This window comes from Macadamia integrifolia, chromosome 5 (assembly GCF_013358625.1).
Source record: "Macadamia integrifolia cultivar HAES 741 chromosome 5, SCU_Mint_v3, whole genome shotgun sequence".
NCBI lineage: Eukaryota > Viridiplantae > Streptophyta > Magnoliopsida > Proteales > Proteaceae > Macadamia > Macadamia integrifolia.
In genome coordinates, this window is record NC_056561.1 from 44,385,591 (window position 1) to 44,396,057 (window position 10,467).

The 10,467-nt window shown below is 35.7% G+C and overlaps 1 protein-coding gene across 1 annotated transcript; it reads left to right on the forward strand.

Annotated features, from left to right (window-relative positions):
• The first annotated feature begins 8,934 nt into the window (after nt 1–8,934).
• On the forward strand, nt 8,935–9,590 carry LOC122078099 (probable WRKY transcription factor 9). Its single transcript, XM_042643960.1, has 3 exons — nt 8,935–9,153; nt 9,280–9,417; nt 9,510–9,590. Exons 1-3 carry the CDS (start codon nt 8,974–8,976, stop codon nt 9,588–9,590), a joined length of 399 nt encoding a protein of 132 aa, XP_042499894.1. The 5' UTR covers nt 8,935–8,973.
• The last annotated feature ends 877 nt before the right edge of the window (nt 9,591–10,467 follow it).

Here is a 10,467-nt window from a genome sequence, read left to right on the forward strand (position 1 = left end):
TGTTGGGTGGGGGAGAGGGGCCCAATTCAAGGAAGAAAAAAAAGCTTATGGTATTATTTTTAGTCAATTGAAGGAGGAAAGAAAAAGTTCTTTTTCTGGTTCTTGTTGATATCTGTCAAACACACTAATCTCTCACCAATAACAAGCCAATAGAAGAAAATTTTGATTTAATTGTGTTTCTACAAACCAAAAGATTTTCTTGATCTTTAAGCTAAGATTCCTTTGTAAGCTAATTTTGTGGTAAAGGCTTCATTTTAAAGAAAGCTTAGCAGGAGGAATCTCCCACTGGATCATAGACTTGTTATCATTGGACTAAAAAACAATTACAAACTTCCATTACATGGGCCATGTGGGACCTGTTGATGTGTAAGAGATGAGGCTATTCCGTAAAGGTGGGAAAGACCGTATTTGTTTTTGGTGAAGAAAAAGTGGAGGTCCATGATATTGATCATAGTCTTTAGACCCTTGGTCCCTTTGTTTGCTTTCTTAAATTGTTAAGCTACAGGTAGCCCTTATATAACAATTTGACGATTGCCTACTCATGCTTGTGAAAAAGAGGAAGATAGCTAATTATAGGGATTGTGTTCTACCTATGAGAAGATTAACTGAACTGGCCTCTTATTTGAGCATCAAACAGGGCAACCCCATTCTACTTGACTAAGACCCTCTTGAGTCTTGACAGATCGAATAGAGTGGTCTTTTTGTTTTCTCTTAAACAACTGATGGTCGTACAGAGACTGGAATGCGATGGCAAGATTTTTGGGCAAACTACAAATAGTTAGGATAAGGCTTAATTGAGCTTTAATTAATTAATTATTTTTTAATTCATTTTTTCTTCTAGTGGAGTAAAAGATTCATTTTAAGAGAGAACAAAGAAGAAATTAAAGGGGGTTTATTATATTTTTGATAATTATGTTAGAGCTTGATTGGCTTGAATTACATTTGATTGAACTTTAAATTGAAGCATTGGGGGTGGGGACTTTGAATGGACTATGGGTTTAAGATTTAAAAATAATTTGGTAGATTAGGTGAGATGATTTGTGTATAAAAAAAAACTGATATACCTAGGAGATAGTTCCCTTTCGCAAATGGTTCGAGTGTCTTGGGATGGAAGTTGAGAATAGTTGGAAGGGCATTGTTGACTTCATATAGTAGAGGATAGAGTAATAATAATCTTGGATGAGTGTACAATGGAGAAAATCTATCTCATCCTAAATCTCTATTAAGGCAAATGGGCAGGATAAGATTCTCTTCCCCTTGTGAATCCCCATTGAGCAAAATAGGCAAAAGAGCCTGACCCTTAACCTCCCCGTTTATATGAAATCCTAACCCTTCAAACTAAGGACAAATAAACGGATACCTATTGCAATCCCAGCTTTGGCAGGGGTTTGAATATAGTATTGCTCTATTGGACGTTTGAATTTTCCACTTGCCAGCTTATTGGTGCTTAAGATTTACTCATGTGAGAAGTTAAAAGTGGTTACATTAGTCCTCCATTGGCTTTGACATCTGAAAATATAAAAGAAGAAAAACTCTATATAGGGTGAGTCATATGTTTGAGATAAATTACAAATATGTTATTCAGGCAATCCAAAAGGTGTTATATCTAACTGTTGGATTTGTATTATAAGTCTTCCACATGGCAGAAATAAACCATTTGTCAAGAGTTACCCTCCGAAGAAACATTAAAATAAATAAATAGATAAATAAATAAAGAGAATAGGTTTTTCACACGGACAATGAGCAGAGCGCTATAGTTCCCCACCCCCACATTCTCTCTCTGAAACACTCTTCCATATCGAAAGATTAGAAAATGATAATCCTCTTTTGCCCAAATTAGTATACGAGCATTGAAGGAAACCCTCTCCCAAAGATAAAACATCAAAACAATTGAATTTGCAACATTGTAAATGAGGCAGATATCTGCCTTTTGAGGCAAGGATTTGTATTGTATTTGGATGTGGTTCAACTAGGGGAGGTTCAAAGATATGGGGCTGAGCTCTCTTTGGCACATTTGACATTCATTACTCAACAGAAAGGGCATCCATCAATAACCAGTCCAGGTGAAGATAGTGTCCTTTGATAAATGCAGGAAACGTGAGCAAATTCTAGATTTTCTCTTTGGTTAATTTTCTGTGGGAGATCTAATCCTACATGATCGACCATGATGGCATGAGTGTGACTTTTTCTTTGAAAAATACAATGGTCTAAATATTGAAATTTTCTGGTCAAAATACCCCTAAAAGAGGATCCCACGTTTTCCCACGAGGTGAAATCAATCTTAAACTAAAACTTTATTCATCCAAAGGAATAAATTTAGGGTCAATCATTGCCTTAGTCTTCCGTTAAGCTTTCAAATTAGACAAAGTCTTTGGTTAGACTCAGTCATTGGCTCGACCTGATCTTCGGTTAACAAACGTTTCCTAGATGTTGGGTGTTTTGAACAACGTATGGATAGTTGGATACCCTTCTTCTTCTTCTCCCTCTCTCTCTCTCTCTCTCTCTCTATGGAAAAAAAAGCTAATTATAATCCTAACAGAAAAAAAAGGCTAATTATAATGATGTGGGTAATGCATCAGACCCATGTCTCTATCAAATAATAGGAAAAATATTTCTTGGTTGATGGCTCATATAAGGGTGTGGTTGGCACACCTAGTTTGATCATATCGAAGAGAAATTGTTGATTCAATCTTTAGCAGCCCTTTAACTAATAACGTGTTTTCACTCAATCTTGTTTATGCAAGGCTCTCTTCTTAAGTTCAATTGTTGATTCAAGGAGTGTAGCCTTATCGCAAGTAATTGATAAATCCTCGGCAAGTAGAGACCCTTTCCAAAGAAACCAAGTCAAATGCTTTGGGCTAAACTTAGAAGTATATTTTGTATATTATGCACATATGATAGTTGATTAATAATGTGAAACATATATTATAAATATTAAAAATAACATCTTTCGTGGGAGAAATAATCTCACATCGGTGAGTGAAGGGAGAAACTCATGACTCAGAAGTAGGGTCAACTCCTTCAGTATAAGACGCATTTTGAAAACTAAGTGGATACCAATCAGCCTCTAGGCTTTGGACCAAGACACCCAAAATAGACAATATCGGGAATCTCACGACTCATAAATGGGGACCAAGCAACCTCTTAGAGATTAAAAAAAAAAAAATCTAAATGTGCAGTTGCTTTTCCACCATTGTAAGATATTGTCTATTAAACGTGGGCAAGGAATTGGAGCAGGGATGATCCATGGGCTTCAATTTTACTGAAACTAGGCCCACTGTAACTAGGGCTTATGCAAAGGTCCCTCCACCCTTTCGTCCCCACTAAAGTAGATTGTGAGGCCTATCATTAAAACTCAAATTTCCAAAATAACTGCTTAGCGACAAACAAAAAACAAAAACAAAAAACAAAAAATAAAAAATAAAAAATAAAATTTGTGACCATTGTTGGTCAAAATTGGCTCATGTAATCAGTAAGGACTAGGGTTACTTTAGATAGATTTCCTTTTTCTGGTGATAAGGTTAAGATAAGATTTCTAAGAAGTAGAATTTGAAGGCCAGGGTTGTGCTGATGCAATTTAGCTGGTGGAGGTCAAGTTAGGGATAAAATACAGAAACATATTTACCCATCTTACATGCCATAATACCATACCACCTCTCATTTGGAGGGTAAAGGTAGAGATTTAATGCCATTTAGCTTAGGTGTGTAGGATAGAAGTAAAGGGTTTATTTTGAAAATCCTTTATTATCCATGACTTAAGAACTTTTAAGAATAATACAACTGGCTCTCTAAAGAAGGTTACAACTTCTTATTCACCAATTTGCCATTATAACGAGCACCACCGGTATGTATATTTGTTGATTTGATCTATATTTAATGTTGTAATAGTATAATGTATTTTGATGCTTAATAGAAAGATCATAGATGTATGTGGACAAAAGGATTATGATTTTTGATGGATTTTATATAAGTGAATAATGTTGATTTTACTATTCAGGTGGATATTGACTTATGTCTGCTAGAGTTAAATGTTGCAATTTATTTGTAAGAATAGGTGAATATTGATTTCTATATATGTGAATATCTCAATGTATTCAGTTATTTTGTGGTTATTATTTGATTATATTTATTAAATAATATATATATATATATATATGAGAAAATAATTCATTTTTGTGATAAGAAATTAGATGAAAATTGAATTAAATATTACTTTTCTTGCAGTACCCATTTACCTGTATCTAGTAAGCTAAGAGTAATTAGAAGTTAACAACACCTAGGAGGATATGGGTAAGGCCAATATTGATTGTAGCCTACCCGTGCAACAAGACTTTGGATCGTCTCCCCACGTGACAACTATTACCACATGGGATCCTATCTGATCATATGTCAACGGAGTATTAAATGTTCTTACTCGTGGTCCAAACATATCTTAGATAATGGGATCCCATGTGGGGAGAGTAACTACTCTTTCTATAAGGGGAGTTGCTTGAAATTCTTACTTGTTACCTTCTTCCAAAAATTATTGATCTGAAAGGGGGAAAAAAAAAATACCTACTCTAAGATATGCACAAGTGCACCGAATTAGCACCCAAAGCCATGTGATCATGATTTAATGATAAATGGGAAACTTATGTATTATATCCATTAGATGAGGTGCATGGGAGGGTATATACATAGATTAGGTATTTTAAAAAGGATTTAATAAATAATCTGGATCAAGTAATCGCCACTCCTATTTGAATGTGATGGAGAGCCGTTGACCTATTGGGATCACCAAAAGGTCCAAAACAAGAGAAGACTTGGTGATACCTTTGTTCCTTTTTATCTTGTCTTTTGAGGGGAAATATATTTTATTATTAAAGTTTATAGAAATGAAAAAAATAAATCTATTATTATTATTTTTTTTTTTTAATGAGAAAATGGTACTTCACGGTAGTGATCATGGCTCCCAGGACAAGCCCCCGTACAATAAGCAACGCTTCTGTAGAACAAACACACCAATAAATATGAAGAAAAAAATGAACACAGATTCACATTATATAAAGAAGCGTAATAATGTTTCCACACTGATGTTGTGTGCTACATCTTTGGGCGAAAAAGAAGATGATTTACCATGATTGAAGAGAATATTACAATGGAGAATTCTCTCAAAAGCAACCAAATCGTGGTAAAAAAGTTGCCTAGAAACCATAAAACGAAAACTCTCAATTTTCAGTACTATTTGCTCAACAAGACAATAATACATAATATATATTCTTCTAAGTTGCGGTCAATTGGACCCAACCCCTCTGTTACAATTATAGATTTTTAAAAAAATCCCATTCATATTACTACCAAAATATATTGGAGCAGGTTATTCTTCAAAACGGACCAAGAATTCAAGACAAGCATAATATATTCGTATATCTATACATATACATGTATCAAAAAACTTCGTTACCCCCACCTCATGCATTGAAGATATCTTCATATAATTTTTCATTGATTGACGTGTTAATGCAATGACCATGGAAACAGGTAGCGTTCTCTTACCCGTAACTACCCTCAAAAAATTTAGAACATGAAACGAGAGAAGTGGCCGCGGTGACGCTTGCTCAGAAGTCTACACTTCCATATCTACTCTCCACGACTCTACCCATGTCAAATGTTATCGTTTTCATCAATCTCAAACCATAAATAAAGACAAATAATATCACGTCATACCCATCTCACACACACACACACTCTGATAATGTGTTGGTAGCTATTGTTTTTTTTTTCAAGAGACAACATGGTTGCTTTGATTAGATTAAATTAATATCTTCAATTTTCAACGCATTGAGGTGATAATAACCTTTTAGATATAATGTAAATAATTATGAACACTAAAATTCAACTCCAGTCTCCATTGATAGTGTTAAGGATGTTTAATTTGAATCTTGGCCCCTGACTTTTTCCCTTTTTTTTTTTAGTTTTAATTTTACAAAGTTCAATATACAACTTCAAAAACACTTTCAAAATATAGATATATAGTTTATTTCTTTTTTTAATCACGATTTTATAGTTGAAATTTTCCAAAGATGAGATGCACGAGATGCATAAAAAATTGAGATTAAGAAGATAAGATGATAAATATATATATATATATATTAAATAATAATAATAAATTTAGATATATAAGATCAAGGATGACTAAGACTATGATTTCTTAAAATAATGTGTTATCGGACCCAGTATGCAATTTTATACTTGGGTTGGGAGGCCTTTTAAGTTTAAACATGTTACTGTAGACCTTTTTTTTTTTTTTTTTTTAACCAAGGTGTCCGGGTCAGCTTACGCGCACCTCGACTAATCCTCGGGGTGACTAGCACAGCAACCCATCGCCATGATCTCCACTTAAATCGCAGATACACATATGGGGAATCGAACCTGAGACTGTGCAGCTAATCCACACAATCCCCAGTTTGCCTTAACCATCTGGGCAATCCACGGGTGGGTACAGAATAAATAAGAAAATATACACATACACACACACTCACACAATGCGTATGACAGGGTTCAATCCCACGACCTCCTCCCTTGGGTGCTGACTCCACAAGCCGAATCTACCACCACTAGGCTATCCTAGTGTTCGTAAACCTCCTTGGTACTTGTAGATCACAGATGAAGAATTAACAAGGAGACAATCCCTCGGTGAAGGCTCTTCGAAGCTCAAATTAGTATAATGGGTGAGAAAGGAAACCTTCTGTTGAGCTCTAAGGGTTCAAAATTGCTTGCCATCATCTTTTGGCCAAGTTTTTCTTATATTGTGGTCAGTGAGGGCTCCTATTAGCCTATAGGTCTCTTTCCTCGATGACTTGGACCTACTGGGGATTGGTGGATTTATCCTTGTCTAGGCTAAGGTGGCCGATTTCATCATGGGTAAGTTGAGATCCTAACGGTTAACCCATTGTTATCCTCAAGTCAAGTAACCATGGTTGTAATGGCAGATCCGACCATGGTTGGCCCTCTGTTAAATAATTGTTTGACCATAGTTAAGTTCTAGCTCTGATTGAGTTTAGAGACAGTTACGAATATCACTATCTCAAGATTGAGTGGTCGGATCCTGATGACACATGGGTGACAAGTATGAGATTCTTGTGTCTACTTGGTTCGTAAGAGGGTAGTCATTCGTGGTGAGCAAGGGAGGTTAGTCGCCTGATAGTCTGACCGTCCTAGGTTCAGGTTTTGATCGTCTTGAGGTTAGGTCGTCTAATCGTCTTGGGTCTGATCGTTTGGTCATCTATTCGTCCTATTTATAATGTTTTAGCCACTTGTTGACTGATCATCTGATTGTCTTGGGTCTGATCATCTGGTCATCTATTCCTCCTATTTATAAAGTTTTAGCCACGTGTTGATTTCTTATTGGCCGATCGTATAATGGTATATCAAACCCCATCACCATCAAATGATTTAGTATAAAACATACACCATTAATGTAATTTAACTGTTTTATTTTATTTATTTATTTTTTATTTTGATTAGATACCCAGGGTGGTGCACCATCCTATATCAACCGTCATATGTTGCCCTAGTCTTTATAGTATATCCAATGTACTACATGTTTGCAAATCGACCCGGTTAAAGTCAGCAGTTAATCTGTGAAGTTTATGAGCTTTATATGAGTTTACAGATTCTCACACTTGAGAATAAGCTCTTAGAAGAATATTAAAGAAGAAAATACTGAAATTTTACAAACAGTAAATTTTTGGTTTATTTATTATATTTTTTTACAACTCTTCTAAGTTAACGGTGGTATGGGGACGGTGGAGGAGAGATGACATTTAAATAGATTTTAATCATATAGTGGACTCAGTACAGCATGAGAGAGAGAGAGAGAGAGAGAGAGAGAGAGAGAGAGAGAGAGAGAGAGAGGCTTCTTGCTGATATTTTCAAAGATATGATCCCAAAGCTCTTTTCTTAATTATTATGGGATTTTGTACAGGGCTCGTATTCCCCAAGTAGGGGCTGATATTATAATCTATTTCTTGAATAAATTAACTTAATTTTTATTACGTGGTCAATTACACAAGATTAACCTACCAAACCATTCTCTCTCTCTCTCTCTCTCTCTCTTTATGCAACAAACCTTCCTCTTTATGAGTATGGTTATTTTACTTTAAAAAAAAAAAATGTTAAATTTTAGATTCAAATTCAATACGACTATGCATTTATACCATATTCCAATTAGTGTTGAGCATTCTCTAATTTCTTGAAACTTTCAAAACCTTATTTTGCCATATGGTGAATTCTAATGGTCGAATTGAAATTTGGACCTAAAGTGTCTGCCTATTTACCAAATATGGTCTTGGTAATCTTTGACAATGTGGCAAAACAAATGACTATGTCCATCTCTCTCCCCCACCAATGAAATGTATCCATCCCCTATTATGAGAGGAGAAAGACATTGTAGGAAGACACTATCGTATGCTACCCGAACAAAGAACTAAAACCCTAACCTTAAGTGCCTGAAAAATGCATTATACAAGCCAGCCACCAACTATTATTTTATGGTTTTGACGTCTAGGAATGTTGTAATCATGATGAGTTTTCATTTTACTTTTTTATTTTTTATTTTACTTCACTTACGTAGTATCTTCAACTTCTTTATAAGGTTGAAAACGGCTATTTTTTCATTATTGTTAGGTATAGGGATGAGGGCCACTACTAAACTTGAGGTTTCCATGCTTAACTGTTGAGGCTTTGCTATTTTAATTTTAATTTTTTCTGAGCTTAATAGCTCATGCTCTCAAGCATTATTTAAAAAAGTACAGTTATTAAATGTAGTTATTTAAATAAACATTTAAAGTCAAGACCTAGATGCGTCCTTGTGTGTCTAACAATACGTCGTCCTAGATAGGAGGGAATTGACTTCGGTGCCTCAAAAGCAGCATTAATAGAAGCAGGCACACACGAGAGAGAGAGAGAGAGAGAGTCTGCAACAAATCTTCAATGGGGAAGCAACAAAGGGCAATGCAAATTGATCTGTCTCTGAGTCTAGAAGTTCAAGAAGAAGAAGAAGAAGAAGAAGAAGAAGAGCAAAGTGGGGGAGAAGACAAAGTGTTAGCAGTTTCTCAAGAAGAAGATGTATCACAAGACAAGTCATTGCAAGAAAATTTGAACCCGGAAGAGGTGTAGAAGCAAAAATCTATATTAACAATTAATACCATTATCATATCAAACACTCCTTCCCCTCTCCTCTCTCTCTCTCTCTCTTTCTTGATATATCTCAAAGACTGACTGTCCTTTTGTTAACAGCTATGTTCTCTTCAGATGGAGATGAACCGTATGAAAGAAGAAAACAAAGTATTGAGGAAGGTGGTTGAGCAAACCATGAAGGATTACTATGAGCTCCAAATGAAATTCTCAGTTTTCCAACAAAATGACCCAAAAAAGGTAAACCCAGTTCTTGTCCAGTTTAAATTCTTAGTGTACTATTGAATTTAATTCTCTATGATCATTTTAAAATTTTTACCTGTTTGATGTAGGATCCACAGATCCTTGGGCAACTAGTAGCTCAGATTACCACAATGCTGCTAGTGGCACATTTGTTTCCCCTCGAGGAATAGATAAGAGAGGGTGGAAGGTTGAAGAAGATAAGTCATTAGCAGAGAATGTGAACGCTATCGCTTCAGATCCCAACTTCAGGGTTGCAGTTGCAGCTGCGATTACATCGATCGTCAGCAAAGAAGGCCAAGCAGTTCAGCCTAAAGGACCTTCATTGGTTCTCTCAGATGGGGAGAGGGTTAGCTCTGGTAGCAATAGATGGATTTTGGAGTCTTTTCCTCCTTACGGGAAACCGGTTTAGAATTTACAATGAAGATGGATCAGTTACAATTTCTATACGAGTTAGGATCAGCTCCCCACGTGGGAGAGGAATTACCCTTCTCACATGGGATTTTACCGTTTAAGAGGTATCCAGATTATGAGTTAAAATAGTTAATACACCATTAACTTGTGATCGATACCATGAACATAAGATCCCATGTGAGAAGGTCCACGTGGGTATAGGATCCTTACTCTTTCTATACATAGATAGACGAAGATACATATAATATTTAATTTGGATGTCCCATTTACGTGTGCTACTATGTTCCTGACTTATGTTTACATTACATTTTTGAGTGTGGATGTATGGATCAGGTTCTCGTACGGGAACAATTCTTGTACATACTAATCCACACAGAAAGAATCCATTACTGGAAAATTCTTTGGGTGAATCCTGTTTGTGTGGATCAGTTTCATACAAGAATGGTTCTCGTACGAGAACCTGATCCGCTCTCTACATTTTCCTTTATTCCAAAAGTTGTAAATGTAACTTGGAACTGAAGTTTCTACTTTGCCTAGTTACTTCTGTTTTTGGAAGAACTACTCTGCCTACTTATTGTATATAAAGAGTTTCATTCCATCACCCAACCCCAACCCCACAACACCCCCACCTCAAAA

What these genes read in the sequence shown, in the direction of transcription:
- LOC122078099 (XM_042643960.1), top strand. Translation starts at nt 8,974, where the DNA reads ATGGGGAAGCAACAAAGGGCAATGCAAATTGATCTGTCTCTGAGTCTA. An exon ending in AAAATTTGAACCCGGAAGAG is followed by an intron (nt 9,154 to 9,279) that starts GTGTAGAAGCAA and finishes TTTTGTTAACAG; the next exon opens with CTATGTTCTCTTCAGATGGA. An exon ending in AACAAAATGACCCAAAAAAG is followed by an intron (nt 9,418 to 9,509) that starts GTAAACCCAGTT and finishes TGTTTGATGTAG; the next exon opens with GATCCACAGATCCTTGGGCA.